The following is a 26,430-nucleotide window of genomic DNA, read 5'->3' as shown; positions in this document are numbered from 1 at the left end:
AATGTATAAATAAATTGATGAATAAATAAATGATACCTATTTCTCATACAGAAGAATTCCAAATAATTCATTTACCCTTAAGGAAGTGGAGCAAAATCCCCCAATTCTTGAGTGGGCTGCACATAGTGCCTTTCTTCTAAAGAGTACAGTATAAAAAGGGAGAATAGAAAGAAAAACTTCACAGTAGAGCAAGCTGACAAATATGACTTCAAGCCAGGCAATCAAGGTTAACATCAAGAATGATAAGTCATGTGGGTAGGCAATGTACCCTTCATATAATGTGATGAAAAAAGCATTTTACTCCTATTGTCTTCCTCCCAAAAATGCACTACCCCAGTCTAATTATGAGAAAAACATCAGGAAAGCCATAATTGAGGGACATTCTACAGAATACTTGACGAGTGCGCCTCAAAACTGTGAAAGTCATTGAAAACGAGAAAAGTCTGAGACACTGTCACAGCCAAAAGGAGCCTGAAGAGACATGACAACTAAATGCAATCTGGTGTCCTGGATGGGATCCTGGAACAGAAAAAGAACACCAGGGAAAAACTAAGGGAATGTGAACAAAGTATGGACTTTAGTTAATAATGATGTACCAATATTGGTTCATTATTGGCAACAAATGTATCATATTAATGCAAGATGCAAATAGGGAAAAATGTACCTGACGTATAAGGAACTTTATGTACTATGTTCATATATCTGTAAATCTAAAACTATACTAAATTACAAGGTTGATTAAAAAAGGAAAACCTACTGTTTAATTTTAATAACTTACTGTTTGACCAAAGACAATGTCATCATAAAGAATGAAATACCATAAACCACTTTAAAATCATTTGGAATTTAAAACTTCAATTGTTAGTATGTGACTTAATTGGGGAAATTATTTGCAACATATCACGGACAAGGGGATAATAATAAATATATGACCAGCTCCAAAAAAATCAAGAAAAAAAAGAAAACCTAACAGCTTGACAGGAAAATAGACAAAGAAATATAGACAGAATGACCCAGCAAAATAAATTAAAATGACCATCAATGTAGAAAAAGATAAAATATCTCACTCATATTGAGAGAAATGAAAGTTTAAACTATCCTAGGATACAGAGCTAACTGAAAAAGCTCTCACCTGAAAAAGGTCCACTATCTATCTCTCTAACAGACAGGCAAACATCTAAACTTATTAATACACTGTTAATGAAGCTATGGAGAAATAGGACTCTCATATATTTCTTATAAATGCAAAACAGAGGTGAATTTGGCAATATACGGTAAAATTACATATGCCTTTATTTTTTGATACTTAAATCCTACTTAGAAAGATACATTTGGCCAAAATATTATAAAACTGATTCCCAAGGGTTAAAGACTAAAAATAGAAAAGATTTCCAAGATTAAAAACAACCCAAACATCCATCAGTAAAGGGACTGGATGAATACACTATCCTAAACCTGCACAATAGAATACTATGCCACATACTAACAAATGAGAGTGAAATTGATACACAGTATAGAGTGGACTCCAGGATATGTTTTTAAGTGAAAACCAAAGAACAGTTCAGTATATACAGTATGCTGCCTTTAAAGAAGCAGGAAGGGGGCGTCCCTGGTGGCGCAGTGGTTGAGAAACTGCCTGCCAATGCAGGGCACACGGGTTCGAGCCCTGGTCTGGGAAGATCCCACATGCCGCGGAGCGACTAGGCCCGTGAGCCACAATTGCTGAGCCTGTGCGTCTGGAGCCTGTGCTCCGCAACAAGAGAGGCCGCGATAGTGAGAGGCCCGCGCACCGCGATGAAGAGTGGCCCCCGCTTGCCGCAACTAGAGAAAGCTCTCACACAGAAACGAAGACCTAACACAGCCATAAATAAATAAATAAATAAATAAATAAAATTAAAAATAAAACAAAGTAAACGAGTTTATTTTTTAAAAAAAAGCAGGAAGAATATAAATATACATATGTATGTAGACACACATACACATACACACACACACAGAAAAGTAAAGGATACATTGGAAAGATAAACTAAATAAAAATGTTTACTGCAGAAGGTTTAAGGGGAAAAAGAAGGAAGAAATTTTTCTCTGAAATGCTTTGTTTCATAGTTTCAAACTGAGATAGATTTACCTTCAAGCTCATAAAGTCTAAGCTTCAGCGCCTCTTACTTGCACCAGTCCCTTCAAGGATTTAGGAAGGATTCTAGCAATGTGTTCTCACAGTCAAGCATTTTTGTAAAAATTTTAAAGTAAATTATTGTCCCATTATTCTTCTTAAAAGGTGACACCGAAATGGCATAAGCTTTAGCCTCCACTAAACTTTATTCAATCTACGGTTTTCAACTTTGGAATCGTGAATGTTTTACATGGTCAAAAAATAAACATAAATTAAAAAGAAAAATAAAAACAATAAAATTTCAAGTATTACAATTTGATCAATCCCACAACCTTCATTCTGGAACATAAAGATCAGTACTCTAGTGAAAAGGGAAACATCTGTACCAAAACTGTCAGTATAAGAATGTAACTCTATTTCCCCATCTTCCCAAACAGCATCTTTTATTTACTACGCAACTAAAATAAAATTCTGAATCCCTTTATTAACCTCTTAATTGATATTCAAATTTGATTTTTAAATAAACTGTACTTCTTCATGATTATTCTTAGGTATGTACTTACAGGTAAGAAGAAAGACGTATGGAGAGAGAATACTAAATTAGGCCTCGGAAACCTGAGTTCTAATCTAGTCCAGGATCTGCCCCCCTAAACATATGGATCATTTTGGTCAAGTCATTAAACTTCTCAGATCCTTCATTTTCTCATCTGTAAAAGTGAGAAAGTAAAATGCTAGCAAAGTGCTACGCTTTATGTGTCATTCTCATTAATGTATCTGATGACATTTTTTTTCCCATAAGAAACTGATTTTTTTCCAAAGTAATAAATTCTCTAATATCATGTATAAGAACCTGGAAAACAACTGTGAACTGAGAAATAGTCACGATTGCGGACTACAAAAAAAAAACCCCATCATGTCCATGCAAGAAAGTATAGTACAGATGGCTGCTTACCCTTGGTTCTTCACTGATGAGAAAACTGGACTCTCTGCTGCTCAGGTCCTGCTAATAGCACCATGGAGAAGATAGAACGCTGTTAATAATAATAATGCAAGTGGGGAGGATATAACTTTTAACAATAAAAACTCTAGGTTCTCTGTGCAGAAGTACTAAACCTACAACTCAGGGGAGCTATGAAGCACCTGAAATTGGATGCAAAACTGTGTGTATATATGTGTATACATGTGCATGTGTGGGTGTATAATGTGTGTATATGTTTATGCGGAGAGAGAGAGAGAGAGAGAGGGCGCTTGAGAAAGAATGAGAATTTTGGAGGTAGCTTTAACAAATCATAAAAAAAAAATCTGAGATACAAGAAATGATTAAGAAGTACTACATTGCAGAGAAATAACAAGGAGCTCCAATCTTTTAATGATGCTGAATCCTGAATGGGACCAAAAGGAAGGACAGAATTAATTGGCTATTTTAGGCCTTTCACCATTTGTTTGAAATTATTAAAGTGAATACCCTGGAAAATCCATCACCAGAATTCTTAAGGATTTATACTTATAACCCAAGAGAAAAGCCATACATAGATATAAATACACACAAACCACTTGTAGTTAAAGTAATAGTGATGCCTCCCTTGGTGTACGGTGGATTTAAATCTTCACGTTCCATGATAGCCCGCACACCACAGCACATACGCCTGAGATCACTCAAATATTTCGCTTTCTCTCCTTCCCTCTCTCTCTTTCCTCTTTTTGTCAGTCTAGCTAGAGGTTTGCCAATTTTATTATCTATCAAAGAGCTAACTTTTTGTTTTAATGCTTTTCTCTAATATTTTTCTGTTTTCAACTTACTGATTACTGCTCTTATCTTTATTATTGCCTTCCTTCTGTTTGTCTGGGTTTATTTTGCTCTTATTTCTTGAAATGGAAGCTTATTATTGATTTAAGACTTTTCCTCTCTACTAACATAAATGTTTAGTGCTACAAATTTCCGTTTCAGCATTACTCTCGCTACATCTGTCAAATGTTAATATGTTGCATTTTCACTTTTATTCAGGTCACTTTTTTTTTTTGTCTGTTTGTTTTCGTTTTGTTTTTTCCTTTAGGCTTTCTTTGACCCTTGGATTGTTTAGAAGTATGCTGTTTAGTTTCCAATAGTTGGAGATGTTCCTGTTAACAATAGTTACTGATTTCTAGTTTGATTACATTGTGGTTCGAGAACACATTCCATTATTTCAATTATTTTAAATTTGTTGAGGTTTGTTTTATTGCCCAGAATATAGTCTGTCTTGGCATGTGTTCCATCAGCACTTGAAATGGATGTGTATTTTGCTGCTGTCAGGTGGAATATTATATAAATGTTGGTTACATCCTGTTAGTTGATGTGAGTTCATCTATAGCTTACTGATTTTCTATTCAGCTGTTCCATCTATTATTGACAAAAGAGTGAAGTCTCCAGTTATAATTATAGATTTGTGTATTACTCCTTCCCATTTATTAGTTTTTGTTTCGCATATTATGATGCTATTATTTTGTGCATGCAAATTTAGCATTGCTATGTTTCACTGTTGGATGGACTCCTTTTATCATTATGTCATGTCCTGCTCTGTCCATGGTAATTTTCTTTACTCCAAAGTGTAATCGATATTAATGATGTGATATTAATATAACACTCGTGCTTTCTTTTTGTTAGTGTTTGCATTTATTTTCATCCACAATGTATATTTTTAATCCTTTTACTTGCATTTTTTAATCCACTTTGCCAAACTCTTTTTTCTTTTCAATTTGTGTGGTTAGACTATTTACACTTCATGTAATTATTGGTGTATTAGGAATTAAAAGTTCTGCCATTTTATTTTTGTGTTTTCTGTTTGTTTCTTCTGTATTATGTTTCTCTGTTTTATTTTTCATGATTTCCCGTGGGTTATTGGAAATATATTTATAATTCCATTTTGATTTATCTAAACAGTTTTTGAGTATATCTCCTTGTATAGTTTTTTAAATGGATGCTTTGATATTAATTACATTATATATACATTATTTATCACAGTTTACAGTATACATGTTTTACTTGTCAAATGAAGTATAAACCCCTCACTTCCCTTTACAATCCCAAACCTTCTTTGTTTATAATATAATTGTGTTAACTATTTCTCTGCATATATTGAGAACCACATCAGACATTGTAAAGTTTTTACTTCAACTGTCGAAACATAATTTTGAAAACTCGAGACAGAAAGTCTATTGCATTTACTCATGCTTTTACTCTTTCTGTTGATTTTTCCCTTCTTCTCCATGCTACAAAATTCCTTATTTTATCATTTTCTTTCTGTTAGAGAACTTCCTTTGGCCAATCTTTTAGAATAGATGTGCTGGTGAAAACTTTTTTTAGCCTTCCTTCCTTTGTGAATGTCTTGATTTCTCTGTTCATTCCTGAAGGGTATTTTCACTGGCTATAGAATTCTGATTTGGCACTGAGCTCTTGAAAAAATCTGTATTGCTTCCTTTAGCCTCCATGGTTTCTAATGTGAAATCTACTGTCATTTTAATGACTTTCCCCCTAGAGTTAAGGTGTTGTTTCTCTCTCACTGCTTTCAAGATTTTTTTTTGTCTTTAGTTTTCTGAACAAGTTTCAGTTTGATTGGTATGAATTTCTTTGGGTTTATCCTATTTGTGGTTCCCCCAGCTTCTTGAATCTGTAAGGTTTATGTCTTTTAACAAACTGAGATATTTCCAGCTGTTATTTCTTCGAAATTTTTTTCAGCCCACTCTCTTCTCCTAGGACTACCAATAACACAAATGTTTGACCTCTGATATAGTTCCACAGGTCCTGGAGGCTCTATTCATTTTTTTTTTTCTTCAGTTTCTTTCTCTCTGCTGTTTAGGTTGGGTAATTTCTATTCTATCTCCAAATTCAGTGATTCATTCCTCTATCCCTTCCCCTCTGCTGTTGAGTTTTTTTGTCAGTTATCCTATTCTTCAGTTCTAAAATTTCCACTATGTTCTTCTTTAAAACATCTTTTTTTTTGCTGAGAATTTTTAGTTTTTATTTGTTTCAAGAATGTTCATAATTGCTCATTGAAGCATTTTTATGACTGTCACTTAAAAATCCTAATCAGCTCATTCTAACATCTGTGTCACCTCAACATCAGTATCTCGAGATTGTCTTTTCTCATTCAAGTTGATATCCTTCTGGTTCTTGGCATTATATGTGATTTTCTACAGAAATCTGGGCTTTGGGGCTATTATAAGACTCTAGATTCTATTTAAATCTTCTGTTTTACCAAGTCTCCTCTGACACCACTCTGGTCGGGTCAGTGGGATGATGCCTCACTACCTGGTGGGAGTAGAAGTCCAGGTTCCCCACTCAGCCTCTGTGGGCACCAGCGGGTGGTGAGGTGGTGGATGGTCTCCCATTACTGCTGTGTGGGGGTGGGAGTTCAAGTTTATCATTAGGTCTTTCCTGAACCCAACCTAACTGAAAAGGGCAAGGGTGCCACCTGCTGCTCCCCACATGGCCTCGTTGTCACCATGGCAGGGAGTGGTATGGGAATGGATTTTCTACTTCTAGACAGTGGTAAAACTCCTGGCTCTCCACCAGGCCACCGCTGACACCAACACAGCAAAAAAGGGTTGATACCTTGTTACCACTGATAAAAGTGGAAGTCCAGGCCATCCACCTTGTCTCCACTGACACCATGCAGGGCAGTGTGTGAGAGGGACACATTATCACCCAGTGCGGGATGAAAGTCTTGGCTCCCCACTCAGCCTTCTCTGACACCAACTCTGTGGGAAGTTGGGACGCCTTGTTACACCAGGCAGGGGTGAAAGTCTAGTCTCCCCACGTGAGCTCTTTTGGAGGGGATGGTGGCAGGACTACAATTTTTTCCTGTGGTGGTTGGCTACAACGAGCAGTTACTGACCAAAAATTGTCTGTCCTCCTGCATCACCCTGTTCCCGGACCATTGGCTAGGGAGTACAGGTTTTTCTTGATGCTTTATTTGTCTGTGCCAGTTAGCATTTCTGTATTACTGGCTTCTCAGGCACCCAGTCTGCAACATAGGAAGCAAAGAGAAAATCCATGGAACTAACTTCACTGCTGTTCCTTGGGTCCCGAAGTCCCTAGCCAGTTTGTCTTCTTCTCTAACATTCACAGTCTTATTATGTTTGTTTTACATATAATGTCCAGGGTTTTTAGCTATACTTAGCAAAAGAAATAGAGAAAATTTTGTCTACTCCATCTTTCTGGAAGTAAGAGCAACAGACACTTTGGAGCTAATTCAATAATATACCCATTTAATAACTCTAAACCTTATCAGCCATTCTTCATCTTTGTTTCGGAGAAGTGCTGTTTTTATTCCAATGTACTTAATATTAAAAAAATATATATGCTAGACTTAACTATAGGTTAAGTCTAAAGGGAGTTTGGTATGATAGTGCTATTCTCATAGGGTTGAACATTCCCCTGCCACTTACTGCCTTCCTATAAAAGTAAAACTAAAAAAAAAAAACAAAACTAAAAATTATGACACATGCTATCTCTAAAATACTATGGTTGCTCTTGAAATGTGCAGAGGTAAGGAACAGTATAAATATGACTTGAGAATGTTTTTTGTTACAGAAGTTTAAGTTTGGAATATACATATAAATATGAAAGATACACAAAGAAGCAAAGAATAAGAAGTAATTCATAATTACTTGAACTTAACTTGAGCAATACATATAAAGATCTGCAAGAAGTATATTATTGCTATGTCAATATGAACAAAATGAAAATGACAATATTATTACTATCATTCAAGTTGCATCAGTCAATCTCATAAGATAAATCTTTCCTCATTCTGCTCCAAAGACGTAAACTTTAATTTTTGATGTTCTTTATTTTCTAGATAATTGTCTTAATTCACTAACTCACTCAATAAGTATGTTCTCTGTGCCATATTACATCATTTTAGTTGTGGAGCCTATGCTTTATGACAGTGGTTCCAAACTTTAATGGCAATATGAATAACCTGGGGTGCTCTTTTTAAATCATGACTCCCCAACCTTATCGATTAGTAGTCTGAGGTTGGTCCCAGGAGTCTGCATTTTTAAGAAATTCTTTATATAATCCTTATTCAGGTGGCCTACAAATTACACTGTAAAAATAACTGGACCAAATGATTTTTATAGTTTATTCAATTCTCATATTCTATTTTTCTCAGCATTTTAGTCACTGAGCTTCTAAAGGATCCCAGAACGTCTAGAAATCTTAAGTCAACCAGCTAAATGAGCCAGTTTATCCAGCTAAGTAGCACACAGCCAACCTATTCTGGTAAGTTGTGTTTCCCATGGTGGGAATTTCAGTCACTCCTAAAAAGCTATTTTTAAAGAGACTTTTTCTATTTGGCTGTTCATCCCTAACCCAATTCAAGGACATCCAACTCTATGAGTATGGCTCTGAGTCAACTAGAGCCTACCAGAAAGATTATTTTATCTGAAATACTTTTCGAATGCTTACTCTGTATACAAAAAAAAAAAAAAAAATTTAAGTTGTTAGTATCTATTTGCAAGTTTATATCAATAAAATAAGGACTTTGCTTAAGAGAATCCTATATTTTTACAAATTGTATTTAACTTTATTATTTATAATTTTATTTAATATATTTACTTAATTCAGGTTGAGTAACTTAAACCCTGGCATAGTCATCAGTAAGCACTTATCAGGTTCAAAATGGCAGTAGAAGGAGATCCTGAACTCACCTCCTCCCATGGACACACCAAATCTCCAGCTACAAATGGAACAATTCCCTCTAAAAAATGAAAACTATCTGACTAGCACCTCCAAAACAAAGGATAAAAGGGCCACAATGACGAGGGTGGGAAAAACAGAGATGCAATCCCACCAAAAATCCCACTCTTGGGTGCGGCTCACCCATAATCAGGAAGGATCTCACAAATATGGAGCTTCTTCCTGAGAAGTGAGGGGTTTGTGCCCCACATCAGGCACCCCAACCCTTGGGGCCAGCACTGGAGGGACAAGCCCCCAAAATGAATGGTTTGAAAACCAACAGGGTTTATGTTCAGGAGACCCAAAGGGCTATAGGGAACTAAGATTCTACTCTCAAAGGGCTCATCTATAGACTCACTCACCCTGGGACCCACCACAAAAGAAGCAGTTTGAAAAGCACCTAAACTATATGTGAAAAAGATTCATTTGCCAATCTTAAAGCATCCATCAGAGGGGTAGGGACAGTTAGGACTCTCTCTAGGGATAGAGGTGTTGGTGGGGGCCATTTTTGCCCTCTCCCTCTACCTTGCTAGCACCAGTGGGTGCACACAGTAGCACTCTCCCACTGTCCAGCTAAAGCCAGCGGGAGTGCCTCGTCCCTGCACTCTCCTGCTCCATCACTAAAAGCAGTGGGTGTGCCCCAGCCCTGTGCTCTCCTGCTGCCTCTAAAGCCTTACCACTAAACCAGACTTACATAAAATGTTAAAGGGACTTCTTTAAGCTGAAAAAATATGAGCACTAATTAATAACAAGAAAACATATGTAAGTAAAAATCTCACTGGTGAAGATAAATATATAGTAAAAGTAGTGGATTAATCACTTATAAAGCTAGTATGAAGGATAAAAGACAAAGTAGTAAAAATAACTATAACTACAATATTTAGTTAAGGGATACACAAAATAAAAAGATGTAAAATGTGACCTCAAAAACATAAAACATGTGAGGGAGTAAAAATGTGGAGTTTTAAAATGCATTCAAACAACTAGCTATCAATTTAATATGAACTGTATGTGTGTACACACACACACACACACAGACTAATATATGTGAGTTTCATGGTAACCACAAAGCAAACAACTATAGTAGACACAAAAAAGATAATGAGAAAGGAATCCAACCATACCACTACAGAAACTCATCAAACCACAAGGGGAGAGAGCAAGAGATGAAGAAAGGAACAGAGAGGAAAACAACCAGAAAACAATGAACAAAATGGCTATAAGTACAATTAATGTAAATGTAAGCAGACTCAGTGATTATTATGAACAATTTTATGTCAACAAATTGGACAACATAGAAGAGATGGACAAATTCCTAGAAACATACAATCTTTCAAGACTGAATCAGAAAGAAATAGAAAGTCTGAACAGACTGATTACTAATAAGGAAATTGAATAAGTGATCAAAAACTTCTCAACAAACAAAATTCCAGGACCAGATAGCTTCATTGGAGAATTCTATCAAACATTCAAAGAAAATTTAATATCTATCATTCTCAAACTCTTCCAAAAAATTGAAGAAGAGGAAACACTTCCAAACTCATTTTAGGAGGCCAGCATTATCCTGATAACAAAACCAGACAAGGACACCACAAAAAAAAAAAAAAAAACACAGATGAAAATATCTCAACAAAGATATCTTGAACACAGATGAAAATATCCTCAACAAAATATTAGCAAGTAAAATTCAAAAATACATTAAAAGGATCATATACCATGATCAAGTGGAAATTTATTCCAGGGATGCAAGGATGGCTCAACATCAGCAAATCAATCTACATAATACAGCACATTGACAAAACAAAAGATAAAAGTCATACGATCATATCAAAGGTAAAAATAATAAGATACAGAAAAACCATCTGACAAAATTCAACGTCCATTTATGATTAAAAACTCTCAACAAAGTGGGTATAGAGGGAACATATATCACCATAATAAAGGCTATATATGACAAGCCCCCAGCTAACATCATACTAAACAGCTTTCAGCTTTTCCTGTAAGATCAGGAAAAAGAAAAGGATGCCCACTCTTGCCACTTTCAGTCAACACAGTATTGGAAGTCCTAGCCAGATCAATTAGGCAAGAAAAATAAATAGAAGGCCTACAAATTGGAAAGGGAAAGTAAAACTGTCACTATTCACAGATGACATGAGTTTATATAACCGAAACCCTGAAGACTCCACCAAAAAACTGTTAGAACTAATTATTAAATTTAGTAAAGTTGCAGGGTATAAAATCAATACACATGACTCATGTACCACAATGTTCATTGCAGCTCTATTTACAATAGCCAGGACATGGAAGCAACCTAAATGTCCATCGACAGATGAATGGATAAAGAAGATGTGGCACATATATACAATGGAATATTACTCAGCCATAAAAAGAAATGAAATTGAGTTATTTGTGGTGAGGCGGATGGACCTAGAGTCTGTCATACAGAGTGAAGTAAGTCAGAAAGAGAAAAACAAATACCATATGCTAACATATATATGGAACATAAAAAAAAAATGGTTATGAAGAACCTAGGGGCAGGACGGGAATAAAGACACAGACCTACTAGAGAATGGACTTGAGGACACGGGGAGGGGGAAGGGTAAGCTGGGACAAAGTGAGAGAGTGGCATGGACATACATACACTACCAAATGTAAAATCGATAGCTAGTGGGAAGCAGCTGCATAACACAGGGAGATCAGCTCGGTGCTTTGTGACCACCTAGAGGGGTGGGATAGGGAGGGTGGGAGGGAGGGAGATGCAAAAGGGAAGAGATATGGGAACATATGTATATGTATAGCTGATTCACTTTGTTATAAAGCAGAAACTAACACACCATTGTAAAGCCATTATACTCCAATAAAGATGTTAAAAAAAATCAATACACAAATATTAGTTGCATTTCTATACACTAACAATGAGATCATAAAGAGAAATTAAGAAAGCAATCCCATTTACAATTGCATCAAAAAGAATAAAATACTTAGGAATAAATTTAACCAAGGAGGTGAAAGACCTGTAACACACTGATGAAAGAAACTGAAGAGAATACAAAACAATAGAAAGATATCCATGTTCATGGACTGGAAGATTAATATTGTTAAAATGTCCATATTACCCAAAGCAATCTACAGATTAATTCAATCCATCATAATTCCAATGGCAGTTTTCACAGAACTGAACAAACAATCCTAAAATTTGTCTGGAACCACAAAAGACCCTGAATAACCAAACCAATCTTGAGAAAGAAGACCAAATCTGGAGGCATCATGCTTCCTGATTTCAAACTATATTATAAAGATATAGTAATCAAAACATAATGGTATTGGTATAAACACAGAAACATAGATGAATAGAACAGAATAGAGAGCCCAAAAATAAACCCACGTATATATGGTCAATTAATTTATGACAAAGGAGCTAAGAAAATACAATGTGGAAAGGATAGTGTCTCCTTCAATAAGGGCTATTGGGGACACTGGACAGTCACATGCAAAATAATGTAACTAGATCACTATCTTACACCATACACAAAAATTAATGCAAAATGGATTAAAGAATTAAATGTAAGACCTTAAACCATAAAACCCTAGAAAAAAAAATATAGGTAGTAATCTCCTTGACATCAGTCTTAGAGATAATTTTTGGATCTGACTCCAAAAGCAAATGCAATTAAAACAAAAATAAACAAGTAGGATTACAACAAACTAAAAAGTTTCTGCATATCAAAGGAAATCATTAACAAAATGAAAAGGCAACCTACTGAATGTGAGAAAATATTTGCAAATCATATAACTAATAAGAGGTTAATATCCAAAATATATAAAGAACTCATACAACTCAACAGCAAAAAAATAAATAATCCAATTTTAAAAAATGAGCAGAGGATCTGAATAAACATTTTTCCAAAGAAATACAGATGGCCAACAGGCACATGAAAAAACGTTCGGTATCGTTAATCATCAGAGAAATGCAAATCAAAACCACAATGAGATATGACCTCACACTTGTCAGAATGGCTATCATCAGAAAGACAAGAAATAACAAGTATTGGCAAGGATGTGGAGAAAAGGGAACCCCTGTCCACTGCTGGTGGGAATATAAATTGGTACAGATACTACGGGAAAGAGTATGGGGATTCTTCAAAAAATTAAAAACAGAACTACCACAGGATCTGGCAATTCCACTTCTGGTTATTTATCCAAAGAATATGAAAACACTAATTTGAAAAGATACATGCACCCATACGTTCACTGCAGCATTATTTACAATAGCCAAAATATGGAAACAACCTTAAGTATACATGAATGGATGATTAATAAATAAGATGTGTATATATATATATATATATATATATATATATATATGCAATGGAATACTTCTTAGTCATAAAAAAAGAATAAAATCTTGCCAATTTCTACATCAATGGACCTTGAGGGTATTACACTAAGTGAAATAAGTCAGACAGAGAAAGACAAAAGACTGTATGATTTCACTTATATGTGGAGTCTAAAAAACAAAACAAATGAACAAATAGAACAAAACTTACAGATGCAGAGAACAGACTGGCGGTTGCCAGAGGAGAGGTGGCTGGAGGTAGGCAAAATGGGTGAAAGGTGTCAAGAGGTACAAACTTTCAGTTACAAATAAGTCATGGGGATGTAATTTATAGCACAGTGACTATAGTCAGTAGTACTGTATTGTATATTTGAAAGTTGCTAAGAGAATAAATCTTAAAAGCTATCATCACAAGGGACTTCCCTGGCGGTCCAGTGGTTAAGACTTCACCTTCCAATGCAGGGGGTGCGGGTTCGATCCCTGGGGGGAGCTAAGATCCCACATGCCTCAGGGCCAAAAAACCAAAACATAAAACAGAAGCAATATTGCAACAAATTCAATAAAGACTTTATAAAAAAAATAGGAGCCTTGACTGACGCTGTTTAAAAAAAAAAAAGCTGTCATCACAAGAAAAAAAAAATCTGTGACTCTGTATGATGATGGATGGTAATTAGACTTACTGTGGTGATATTTCACAGTGTATACAGGTATGAATCATTATGTTGTATACTTGAAATTAATATATTATATGTCAATTATACCTCAGTAAGAATGCACTAATCACATACTACTAATAACTTTCACAAAAAAAGCTATCAAATATTATACCTGCATTATAGTCAAGCAAAGTATTAAGCCAAATACTATTATCTTGCATATCAAGTCTCAGCATTTCTGAGTTTATATCACAGAAAGCCTCAAAACAAATCCAAACTTATGGTTGCTCCCTTATAACATCCAGAAAGATTCAATATTAAATCTGCATGAAACATGGAACTTGTTTACTTACTTAAAAATGAATAGGTTGGAGGACAAAACATTAAGAATGTAGTATGAGTAAATAACTGGAGAACAAAGACCTAAGTATTCATATGAAGTACATTTCTAACCTTGGCTCAATTTTTTGTTCTGACTTATAGGAGGCTAACACATATATTTAACTTACCTCACTTACTTCAAAAAAACGTTCTTCACTACCGGCTCTTCTCTCTAAATTAAACAACAACAACAAAATCATGTTAAAACGGCCAAACAATCACAGTATGTTAAAAGTCTGCAGAAGGAGAAAATAGGAATTCAAAATTTAAACAAAAGAAGTCCAAAGAAAATAATGTTGGAAGAAAACACCCAAGATCTTCCTGGAGCTAAGTTGTTCAAAACAAACTCAAAATAATTCAGCACCAAAAACTGTCTATAATATAGAGGAAAATCATCAAATACTAATGTGTAGATTATAATCTCACCCACTAAGAAATAAACTTAACTCTGATGAATACAGTTGTAATTCCATAGCCACACAACTGCTGAGAGGAAAACATTCAGTAGGGATGTCCATCCTTATCTCTTAGCTCTCACCATGTGAGATTTATTATTCTATCAGTGTGTTTTCCTGGAACTGAACCACACTAGTTACAAGTAAAGTACTAACAGAGGACTACCAGTTTTAAATAGGCCAAATTACTTTCCTGACACAGATGTCTTCATGATAGTTATGTGCTGAGTCATTTGGACTGAAATACATCTTCAAATAAGTTTCTGACCCTAAAAACTGTTAAATATAGAATTCTGATTCTTATTCTCTTGGGACTCCAATTTGCAAAACACTGAGAAATATTTTACAAGTCAAAAACTTGGGGGAGAAAATCACAATGGAATGGAATAAAATATTGCTACCACTTAAGAGTCATCCACAGGAACTGTAATTTTAGGAAGTGTTAGTATATATTCTGAAAATACAGAAAATATAAACCTACCATTTGTATAGTTTTTTTTTCTTTCCCAATTTTGTTTATTGTGATAAAATACACATAATATAAAATTTACCATATTAACAATTAACAATCAAACAGTTCAAGAGTATTAAATTCATTCATAATATTGAGCAACCATCACCAACATCCATCTCAGAACTCTTTTCATCTTGTAAAACTGAAACACTATACCCATTACCAACTCCTCCTTCTCCCCTTTCCCAGCCCCAGGCAACCACCATTCTACTTTCTGTCTCTATGATTTTGACTACTCTAAGTACCACATATAAGTGGAATCATGTAGTATTTTTCATTGTGTGAGTGGTTTATTTCACATAGCATGTCCTCAAGTTTCATCAATGCTGTAGCATATGTCAGAATTTCCTGCCTTTTAAGGCTGAATAATATTCCATTGTATATGTATGCCACATTTTGCTTACCCATTCATCCACTGATGGACACTTCTGTTGCTTCCACATTTTAGCTGCTGTGAATAATGCTGCTATCTACATGGGTGTACAAATATCTCCAAGATCCTGCTTTCAATTCTTTTGGGTATATACACAAGGTGGAATTGCTAGATCATATGGTAATTCTTTTTTTAATTTTTTAAGGAACCACCACACTGTACCATTTTACATTTCCCTAGAGTGCACCAGGTTTCCAATTACTCCACATTCTCTCCAACTTTTGTATTTTTTTTTTTATAGGAGGCATCCTAATGGATTTGAGGTGGTACCTCTTTGTAGTTTTGATTTGCATTCCCCTAATGATTACGATGTCGAGTATCTTTTCATATTCTTCTTGGCCATTTTTATATCTTCTTTACAGAAATGCCTATTCAAGTCCTTTGCCCATTTTTAAATCAGGCTGTTTGGTTTTTTATCGTTGAGTTTTAGGAGTTCTCTAACTGGATCAGATATATGATTTGCTCATATTTTATCCCATTCTGTGGTTTGCCTTTTTACTTTACTTGCAGTGTCTTTTGAGGCACAATTTTTTTTCATACTTGTGAGGTCAATTTGTCTATTTTTCTTTTCTTGCCTGTGCCTTTGGTGTCATATCCAAGAAACCACTGTCAAATCCAATGTCATGAAACTTTTGTCCTATGTTTTCTTTTAAGAGTTTTATAGTTTTATGTCTTACATTTAGGTCTTTGATCCATTCTGAGTTAATTTTTGTATATGGTGTTAGGTAAGGACCCAACTTCACTTTTTTGCACATGGATATCCAAATTTCCCAGCACCATTTATTGAAAAGATTGACCTTTCCCCATTGAATGGCCTTGGCATCCTTGTAAAAAATAATTTGACCATATACATGCAAGAGTTTATTTCTGGGCTCTCTATTCTAGTTTATTGGTCTATATATCTGTCTTTATGCCAGTACCATACTATTTTGATAACTTTAGCTTTGTAGTTAATTTTGAAATCAGTGAGTCATCCAGCTTTGTTCTTCTTTTTCAAGACTGATTGTCTATTTGGGGTCCCTTAAGAGTCCATATGAATTTTAGGATGGATTTTCCTATTTCTACAAAAAACATAATTAAAATTGATAGGGATAGCACTGAATCTATAAATCACTTTGGTGGTATTGACATCTCAACAATATTAAGTCTTCTAATCCATGAACAAGAGATGTGTTTGCATGTATTTATGACTTCTAAAATTTCTCTCAGCAATGTTTTATAGTCTTATTTGTACAAGTCATCACATTCTTGGTTAATTTATTCTTAAGTATCTAATTCTTTTTGATACTAATGTAAAAAAATTTTCTTAATTTCCTTTTGAGATTGTTCATTGTTTATATACAAAAATGCAACTGATTTTTGTGTGTTGACTTCATATTATGATACTTTATCAATGTTGACTGCATTTATAGTTCTAACAGGTTTTTTATGGAATTTTTAGGGTTTGCTACATAAAAGATCATATCATCTATGAACAGAGGCAATTTTAATTCTTCCTTTCCAATTTGGATGTCTTTTATTCCTTTTTCTTGCCTAACTGTTCTGGGTAGAACTTCCAGTACTATGTTGACTAGAAGTGGAAAAGTGGATATCCTTGGTAAATACCAATAAACTTAACTCACATACACAAAAGCTCTTTGAAGTTCCTAATGCTTGTTAAGAGTATAAAGGGGTTCTGAGATCAAAAAGTTTAAAAATGCTATCTTAGGTATAAACTCAGTAGAAATACATGCACTATGGGAACGTACAAGAATGTTCATAACAGTATTGTTGGGGTTAACTAGAAAACCAACATCACCTCAAATATCCAGAAATAGTAAAATGGATCAATACAATGTGGTATAATCATACCACATTTTATAGTTAACAACAAAAGTGAATTAATTTTAATTACATGCAAAAACATAGATAAATCTCCCAAAAATAGTTCAGCAAAAAAGGCAGAAATATTTAGTAATATTTCAGTTATATAAAGTTAGCTATGTAAAACCAAAGTATGTTACTTAGGGATGACGAGGTAAGGGTAGATGTTGTTGGGATACAATTCTCCTTGGGTCTTTCAAGTTTCTGCACATCTTGCAAATGAGACATGGACTGCCCTTTGTTCTGGATTATCTTTTCAAGGATCTTTGTTGAGATAGAGATAGAGACTCCTTCAGGAGCAAAGGACACGTTTGCTTACAGTCTTGGAAGACTGGATCAGTGTCTCCCTCCAGAGCAAAGGGAAGGCAAATTACTGACCAATAAAAAAGACTCAAGTTCCCTAAGCTCAGATTGCTCTCCTGTACTGCAAACCACCCACCGAATGGGCAGGTCCTCTCTGCATTGATCTGCAGCAACTTGGGCTCAGGAAACTGGAACACGCTGCTACTCACCCTATTGTTAATGCTGTGAATAGTAAACTGTCCTTTGTCTCTGATCCAGGTGTCTCATATCTTCTACCAGTAACCATGAAATTGTAACAGGCTACTTGGTTAACTTCCATGTGTGGTAAAATCTCAGACTTTTCACAGCTCTTGACATTGATCATCAGTATAATATTGATAATGACAGTGGTGATAATGGCTAACATGTATTGATTCTCTGTTGTTAAGAGATTTACAGTACAGTAGAGGAGACAGACCAAAAATTGTGATAAATGCTATAAAAGAGACAAAAAGAGCAAAGAGAGAGGGAGAGAGAAACAGGGAGGGGTGCAAATTAGACATGAGAAACTCAGAAAATCTCTCTGAGGGAGTAATGTTTATACTGAGATGTGAAAGTTGAGAGGATACAAGTCACATAAGAACACATAAAGGCTGTAAGACAGGAACAGTTTTAGGTGTTGAAAGAAACGAAGGTCAAGCTAGAGATAAACAGGTAAATGGCAGAGAGGCCTGAGAAGATGTTGGACAGGCATGGAGTGGGAGACAGTTTGTGGAGGACCTTGTATGCCTGTATTTTCTCCTAAGAGAAATAGTAAGCCACAAAAAAGCTTTTAAATAGAATTTACATTTAAATTTTATGAAAAGCACTAGTTGCTGACTGGAGAATGGGATAAAAGAAAGTAAGAATGGAGAAAGGAAACAAATTATGAGGCTGCTGCAATGAATCACAAGAGATGATGGCGGTCTGGCCTGGAGTTGGAACAGTGCAAATGAAGGCACATAAATGAATTTTAGATATTTGAGTAAAAATTGGAAACAAACTGCTATCAAATTTCAGATGTGCAGGTGGAGAGACAAAGAAGATTAAAGACTCCTAGGCTTGAGCAATTCGAGATTTCATTTAATGAAACGGGGAAGATTATTAATGGTGGGCAATTAACACAGCAGATGCTGTTGGCTCCCCAAAAATATCCTTTCTCTTCCTTGTTCTTTACTAACAAAATACTAATTATATGGTACAGCAAAGAGCTCTAGCAAAAAAAGAACAAAAAACAAAAAATGAAAAAACACATTTCCTAGCCTCCTTGTAACTTAAGAATATGACATAAATTCAGTTACCAGATATCACATAAATGGCATTAATGTCTATCTCCTAAGATATGTGCAAGCATTAAATGAAAAAAATGTGTGTAAATTGCTTCATGCAGTCATTGGCACAGAAGTGATCAATGAATATTAGTTATTCTTGTTGATATTGCTACTATTATTAGGATATATTCTAGTCTTTTATTAATTTTCAGAACTGTTTTAAATTCTTTGGGATGAGTTTTAGAGTGTCAGAATAAAGATGAAAGAATATCTTTTGTATTCAGGTCTTTTTGTTGCAAGATCTATTAAAAAGTTAATAGCTAGCATAAGCAAAGCTTGAAAACTAACAAACTATAGCTATAGCCACATCACAACTTTTCTAAGTACAGGTTTTCTCATCTAAAAGATTAAAAATATAAGTAAAAATTATTTGAAAAATATAAAATATTATGCAGTACCATCATCAAAGGGTTTTACCCATGAATACTGTCTAGATGTACAGCTCAAAATTCCATAATGTCTTGACCACCTCTCATTGGACTTTCCAATAAAAAGGAAACCAATCTAGCAAACTTTTTTTTTTCTTAATTTTTAATTAATTAATTTATTTATTTATGGCTGTGTTGGGTCTTCGTTTCTGTGCGAGGGTTTTCTCTAGTTGCGGCAAGTGGGGGCTACTCTTCATCGCGGTGCGCGGGCCTCTCACTATCGCGGCCTCTCGTTGTGGAGCACAGGCTCCAGACGTGCAGGCTCAGTAGTTGTGGCTCACGGACCCAGCTGCTCCGCGCCATGTGGGATCTTCCCACACCAGGGCTCGAACCCGTGTACCCTGCATTGGCAGGCAGATTCTCAACCACCGCGCCACCAGGGAAGCCCCTAGCAAACTCTTTAATAAGTTGATAAAGAACAGGATTCTAAGAAACACATGCTTTGTCTCTCAACGTATTGTACTTGCACACTGACGTAAGGAGGCTTTTATTTTCTTGAGGGCAAAAAACAGTCACTATTGTGCATAGAACTAAATATAGTTCCAAGCACAGAGCAAACAAATGCACACCTTAAGCTAGAGTTATAGAGTATTTTATAATTCTGTATTTTAGAAAAGAAAGTAGAAAAACTGGAAGCATTAACCCCTCCTTCCTCTAATTATTTTTGCTGCATTTAACATAAAACACCTAGTTAAAAAATATTTTCAAACTGCTATCAGAACTTGATGCAATGCGTTTATTTGAGAATGTGGAAAGGGGTCAATACAGTTCCTCCAGATTACCTCCTGTCCCTACTAGTTCTCTCTTATGCTTTCGCCTTTCAACTTGCTGCTTCCTCGCCCTGGATCTAACAAGATTATCTTTTTTGGCTAATTCTTGCTTATTTTTCACTTTATATCGGTTTTGACATCCTCCTTTCAAGCCTTGCCTGAAACCTCCTCATCTGCCCCACAGTTAGCCTCTTCCCTGCCTCCATACCACCCTGAACTTAAGCCCTTTGTGGGTACCCAGCCCAATTATACCTCCCTCCACAAGACTGCAAGCTCCCTGAGAGCCAGGTAGAGCGCACTTTCTAAACCGTACCCCTTTCTGAAAAGCAGAAAGATGAAAGAAGATAGATGTATTTCCTCACACACCATGCTCCCTCTCACACATAGTGCTAACTCACTCTCACTCACTCTCTCTCACACACACAATCCGATGTTCACACATGCCATAGACCCAGATACACTTTCACACTCACTCAGAGAGTATAAAGTTGAAGAAACTGTGCATAATCTCCAAACCTGTCAAAACAGAGGCCTATCTGAAGAGGCAAGATTTGAAGCCAACAACTCTAGATCGGCTTCTCATTATTCCTGCAACTTCCTCTAAAGTCAATAGAATCGACTGTACTTTTCCTGTGGGCTAGAAACCAGAACTACGAAGGGTTTAATATCAATCACTTTGGAGAATCATAAAATATGAGCTAAAATTTAAGCCAGCCCAAAGACAGCTTGGAGTTTTCACTGAAAGCACCTTACTAAGAATACACACTGCAGCAAACCCAGAACCCAAAAATAGCCCTTGCACTTACCAAATGGTCTTCTCAGTTTACACTTCTTCCAGCGGCATAAAATAACATATATGCAATCAAATATTCATATTACTAAAGGATAGGTGGTTTGGTTAAATACAATGCTTGATGTAGTTGTAAAGACGCAAGCAACTTTACATTCAATTTTAAAACTGCCCTTTCCAATGTTAAACCCTTAAACTTTCTTTTCCAATGCTGAATGTGTCATAAATCAGCCAAAGAAAGAATATTTCAAATCAGAACTTCCTTACAATGTCAACCAGTCAATAGTTCAATTTCAGCAACATTGATATTTTACTAGCAGTGTTTCTTTACATAACTATTTAAATGGTCTGTTACACATTGCCCTTATAATTTCATTTTAAAAATTATTAGATTGTGGGAAAACAGCTAATTGGAGATCACTGATTGCTTAAATGTTCAACTGTTAAGAAAATAAACTGAGAAAATATAACAAGTCCTAGAAACATCCATTATGTCTGAAAGACACAATGTTAACATTCTCTCTCAGGGAAGAAATTTTATCACATGTAAATCAATTGTTTAACTTTCTCACATTTACTCTTCAAAGGTGATTTAGGAAATACATAATACACAGATCCAGACTTACCTATATTGGGGAATTTACTCTAAGAAATCCATTTGTATTTTAAAACACAGGAATAAAAGTAGCTCTTAAAAATTCATGCTGTGGAACCCAGCATTGTTCAGCCTTCTGAAACCAACACTTTTGTTTTCATAACTGTGTCATTAAACTCCAGAAAGAAACATATATTTAGAACTGGGTTTCCAAAATTCCACGTGACTGTCAATGTTAAAAAATACATCCTCATTGCAATGCACTTTTCATATAACCCTAGAAATAACAGAAATCCTAATAATGGGCAATAAAACCAACTCAGCAAATTAATCAACATATTGAAAGACGTTTAGAAAAATAAGAGTCATCTGAGTGGGCTGGACCACCCTGCTCCTTAGGCTCTGCTCTTACCAATGCCACTGTCTTCTGCTATTTGGATTCTGGATCTATGAACAAAACAGGTTATAGGAATTTGGGCAGGGTGCATTCGTGAGACCCAACCGTCAAATACATGTATTCCACATTAATATCCTTTTCTCCTACCTCCACCCAAATCAGAGGCAAAGCTTTTATCACAACAAGAGGAAATATAAATCAATTACAAAAGTCTTTGCCAAGAAAAGGGGAACTGAAATTACTTCAGGAAAAGTTCTAAAACCTTCCTGGGATGGACTGAAGCTTCAGTATGACCTCAAGCTGAAGTAACACTGATTTACGTATAAATTCTAGTAAGCAAAATTATCCTGAGGCTAAATTAGATCTTCTAACATCTGAGAGAGAGTAATGGTCAATCTCTGTAATGCCATATTGATATATTTTTTTTCCTTCATTATATGTATAAAGTTACATACTCCACATTTTTTCCCTCCACTCTTCCTTCAATGAAGAATATATTTCTCATAGCTTTACTTCAGAAGGACTGATTATAAGTAAATACTGAATGCTTCAAATGAAAAAAAAAATCTATTAAGAGCTTCAGATTACTGGAATTACAATAGGAAACAATTCTCTGCAAAGGAGGAAACCAGTGAAAAAGTACAGAATAGGACTTCTAATTTTATTTGTCTAAAAGACATTTGACTTCTTTTGCACACTGAACATCAATCATTTTCCCTAACAAGTTTACTGCATTATTTAGCAGAGCCGTTAGTCTAAAGTTTTCAATAGTTGTATTTCCCTCTATCTTTAAATTATTTTTTGTTTAAAAAAAGGGGAGTTGCTTCAAGTGACACCATCAAGAACATGGAAAGAGAACCCACCAAATGGAAGAAAATATTTGCAAGCCATATACACTGAATATATAAAGAACACTTACAACACAATAATTAAAAGGCAAATAACTCAATTTTTTAAATCGGCAAAGAATCTGAAGACATTTCTCCAGTGAAGATATATGAATGGTCAATAAGCATTGAAAAAGGTACTTAACACATTTAGTCACTGAAAAAAAGTAAGTCAAAACCACGTTGAGATAGCATTTCACAACCACTAGGGTTGCTATAAATAAAAAAGACAGACGATAACAAATGTTAGTGAAGATGTGGAGAAATTGGAACTGTTTTATATTACTGGTGAAAATATGAAAAATGATGCAGACGCTTGGAAAACGGTTTGGCAGTTTCTCAAAATGTTTTATATAGAGCTACCATATGATTCAGCAATTCCACTCCTAGGTGTATACCCAAGAAAGATAGAGACATATTTTCATACAAAAATCTTGCAATAAATCTTCATAGCAGCATTATTCACAGTAGCCAAGAAAGTGGAAATAATCCAAATGTGCACCAATGGAAAATTATTTGGCAATAAAAAGTAATAATGAACTGATACAAGTTACAACATGGATGAACTTCAAAAACACTATGCTAAGAGAAAGAAGCCAGTTACAAAGACCACATATTGTATGAGTCTGTTTACATGAAGTGTCCAGAATAGCGAAATCAAGAGAGACAGTAAATAGACTAGATGCTGCCTAGAGCTGAGGGTAGGGGAGGTGGGGTGGGGAGGAGGAATGACTACTAAGAGGTTTCTATTTGGGGTGATGAGAATGTTCTAAAATTAGATTATGGTGACCACAAAATTGTAAATATACCAAAATTTGAATTGTACGTTTTAAATGGCTGACTTTTATTATATGTAAATGAAGTATATCTCAAGCTGTTAAGAAAGGGGAGGAGGAGGATGCAATAATGCACTTTATTTCTTGGTGTCTTTGAAGACTAAATAGTATGACTTCTTAGATCATTTATCACTTAAAAAAAACTGTTTCCATGTTTAGATCTAACACTAAACAAGACATGAAAGTAGAGTGTCATTGAGAGAACTGAGTATCACTGAGGGCCATGGAGATAGACCCAGAAAAATACATGCATTTTCAGGAAAATGCGTGTACTAAAATAGACCCACAGAATACAGGTCCGGGGTGGCCACACGGGAGTTTCCAGGAGTTGGCCTTCTCTCTATTCCGTCCTGTCCCAGAGGGCTTGGTATTTCCCTGGACCCACACCTGCTTAGCTTCTGGCCGGTTCCTGGGGCCTCAGGCATGGCTCAGGAAGAAAGTCCAAGTATCATGGGTACCGGGAGACGGGAAACCCCGAAGCAAACAATGGGCAAACATTTTTCAACGGAACTAAAGATTCAATGAAAGCTTGTAAAACAGCATCCTCCCCAAGTGCGTAAGAATCTCAAACTGATGGACCTTAGGGTTCGGTCTGCCCTTCCATAATTAACGATCATCTCAAAGCTTGAGCAGTAGTCGGCGAATAGAAAGGGGCAGCAAGACTCGAGAGCCAGCTCCTCACACAGGGAACTGCTGTCATGCGCCCTAAGCTTAGGCTCTCTCGGTGGGAGACTCCTTCTTTTCTCTGCCTGGGTTCAGAGGCCCGAGCACCTCAGTTCACTCGCCCGGCGTGCTCGCCTCGCCTCCCTGCACTGTGCGACCGCTCCGCGGCGTCCAGAGGAGCAAGGAGGGCGGTCTCGGAACCGCTCGGAACAGGTGCTGGCCTCGCGGGAGCAGCCCGAAAAAATCCCCGGCCCGGGCAGGGAGTGTTCGCCTGCAGTCCCCGTTTCGCTCAGGGCACGCCGCTACGCGAACATCCCCGGCCCGGGCAGGGAGTGTTCGCCTGCAGTCCCCGTTTCGCTCAGGGCACGCCGCTACGCGAACATCCCCAGGATCCCGGCCGCAGGGCCGCCAACGTCCCCCGGGGTCCCCGCGCCTAGAGTGGCGCGGTCCACTCACGGAGCCCGACCCTCCCCCCCGCGCCACCCCGCCGGCTCCTACCTTCCTCCTGCACCATTTCCAGGACATCCGGGTCGCCCATCTTCGCCAGCTCGTTGATGACACTGCTGGAGGGGCAGCAGACTGCCGACCGCCGCGACTGGAGGCGAGATCTGGCCTGGAGACTGAATCTGATCGTGGGCCGCCGCACTTGCGCCGGGATCAAGAGATCCTCTTTATAAACTTCATTCTCCTCGGGTTCCACCAGCGTCGCGGGCTTCAGCCAGCTGGGCTTCTTCTCCAGCGGGTACTTCCACTCGACCTGGCCCTTGACCCTCGGCTTCACCGCCCTCTCCCTGTAGCGCTCCTGGGACCTCTCCCAGTACGTTTCCCGGCATGTGCCGGCCTGCTGGTCTCCCGGCTTCCACGAGCCCTGTCTCCTCTGGCTCCCTAGCGGCGCTTCTTTTGAGTCCGCCTGGGCGCTCTCTCCCCGCCTCTCTCTACTCCTCCCCAAGTCCTCCACGGGGGCCTCCATCTCCCCGCCCCCCGGTCCGCCGGGCTCCAGGCCACCCCGCCCCTCTTCGCTCCCGCCCTCTAACTCACTCGGCCCCGGCTCCGCCGCCTCCTGTCCCGATTTGGGGCCCGCTGTCTCCCGGGCTCCTCGGCCGGGCAGCTCCCTTCTCAACAGGCCTTGCTGGTCCCATCCCACCGGGTTGGCCCTCGTCTTGGGCTCCTGGTTCTCCCGGTTCTCCCCGGCTGCCGCCTCCCCTCTCTCTGAACTATCCTCCGATGCCAGCCGACGGGCCAGCTGCGTCCTCAGCCAGTTGGCCTGGTCCTCTTCCATCTGCCCAGCCCTCCGCCTAGCGTGGGCGGCACTCGAAGAGAACCCCTTCCCAGTTGAGGAGTTACTTTTTGTCGGGTGAGAAAAAGCCCTCCTTCCTTAAGGCGACCCCACCCCCTTAAGACCCGCGTGTGGCCAGGTCTCCAAGGTTCTAGCAGCCCCCTCCCTCCCGAGTCCTGCGGGTGGGTATTAACTTCGCAGCTGGCAGGGTCCGCTTCCGGGACGCAAACGCGATTTCTAACACGGTTGGTGGGAAGTCAAACATGTTTGTCGTGAATTCGAATTCAGCCTCTGCCCCTTAAAAGTTGGATGGCATTGGTCAAGTTTCTGTAAGCCTAACAGTAGCCACCTAGGGGACTTTTGAGGGTCACATTATACAGTGCGGGCATAATGTGTTAAAAATTTAGCTGCTATCAAGACTAACCCATTTTCCATTGAGCCCTGCTCCACCTCAAAGTGTGTCTTAGTGCCTTGAGAACTTCAGCCTCAAGCAGAGCGAATGGTCACACTCTTCACAGGCTCCTCTGAATTGGTTCTAGGTTTCTGAGACCTTATCAACTGCCACCTCCCCAATAATTGGGAGATAAGAAGAATTACCCTCTAACAAGGGAAAAATAGATAAGTGATGATGAACTAAGGGTGAGGTAGAGGTCTGAACTGAAGGCCT

General features: G+C 37.4%; 1 protein-coding gene and 1 long non-coding RNA gene across 10 annotated transcripts in view; one reads left to right on the top strand and one right to left on the bottom strand.

Moving 5' to 3' along the window:
- Positions 1-25,766, bottom strand: part of ANO5 (anoctamin 5) — a 99,317-nt gene extending 73,551 nt beyond the window's left edge. For 2 of the 9 annotated variants that reach the window (XM_068555007.1, XM_068555011.1), the window contains exons 1-3: positions 24,986-25,108; positions 14,333-14,376; positions 3,066-3,113 (exon numbers count right to left, since the gene is read on the bottom strand). In XM_068555007.1, coding sequence (XP_068411108.1) covers positions 3,066-3,113; positions 14,333-14,376; positions 24,986-25,025 — 132 coding nt within the window. In that variant the 5' untranslated portion in view covers positions 25,026-25,108. Of the gene's footprint in view, positions 1-3,065; positions 3,145-14,332; positions 14,377-24,985 lie in introns of those variants that run through there. The other 7 variants (XM_068555008.1, XM_068555012.1, XM_068555009.1 and 4 more) reach the window with 5 other exon arrangements.
- Positions 25,527-26,430, top strand: part of LOC137771538 (uncharacterized) — a 175,226-nt gene continuing 174,322 nt past the window's right edge. Inside the window, exon 1 of the long non-coding RNA XR_011075378.1 lies at positions 25,527-25,841. This is a non-coding gene — a long non-coding RNA (uncharacterized lncRNA). The remainder of the gene's footprint in view (positions 25,842-26,430) is intronic.

The sequence above is a fragment of the Eschrichtius robustus genome, chromosome 11 (assembly GCF_028021215.1).
Source record: "Eschrichtius robustus isolate mEscRob2 chromosome 11, mEscRob2.pri, whole genome shotgun sequence".
In the NCBI taxonomy this organism is placed as follows: Eukaryota; Metazoa; Chordata; class Mammalia; order Artiodactyla; family Eschrichtiidae; genus Eschrichtius; species Eschrichtius robustus.
Note: the sequence above shows the minus strand (reverse complement) of the source record. Positions and strands in the feature narration are given on the sequence as shown.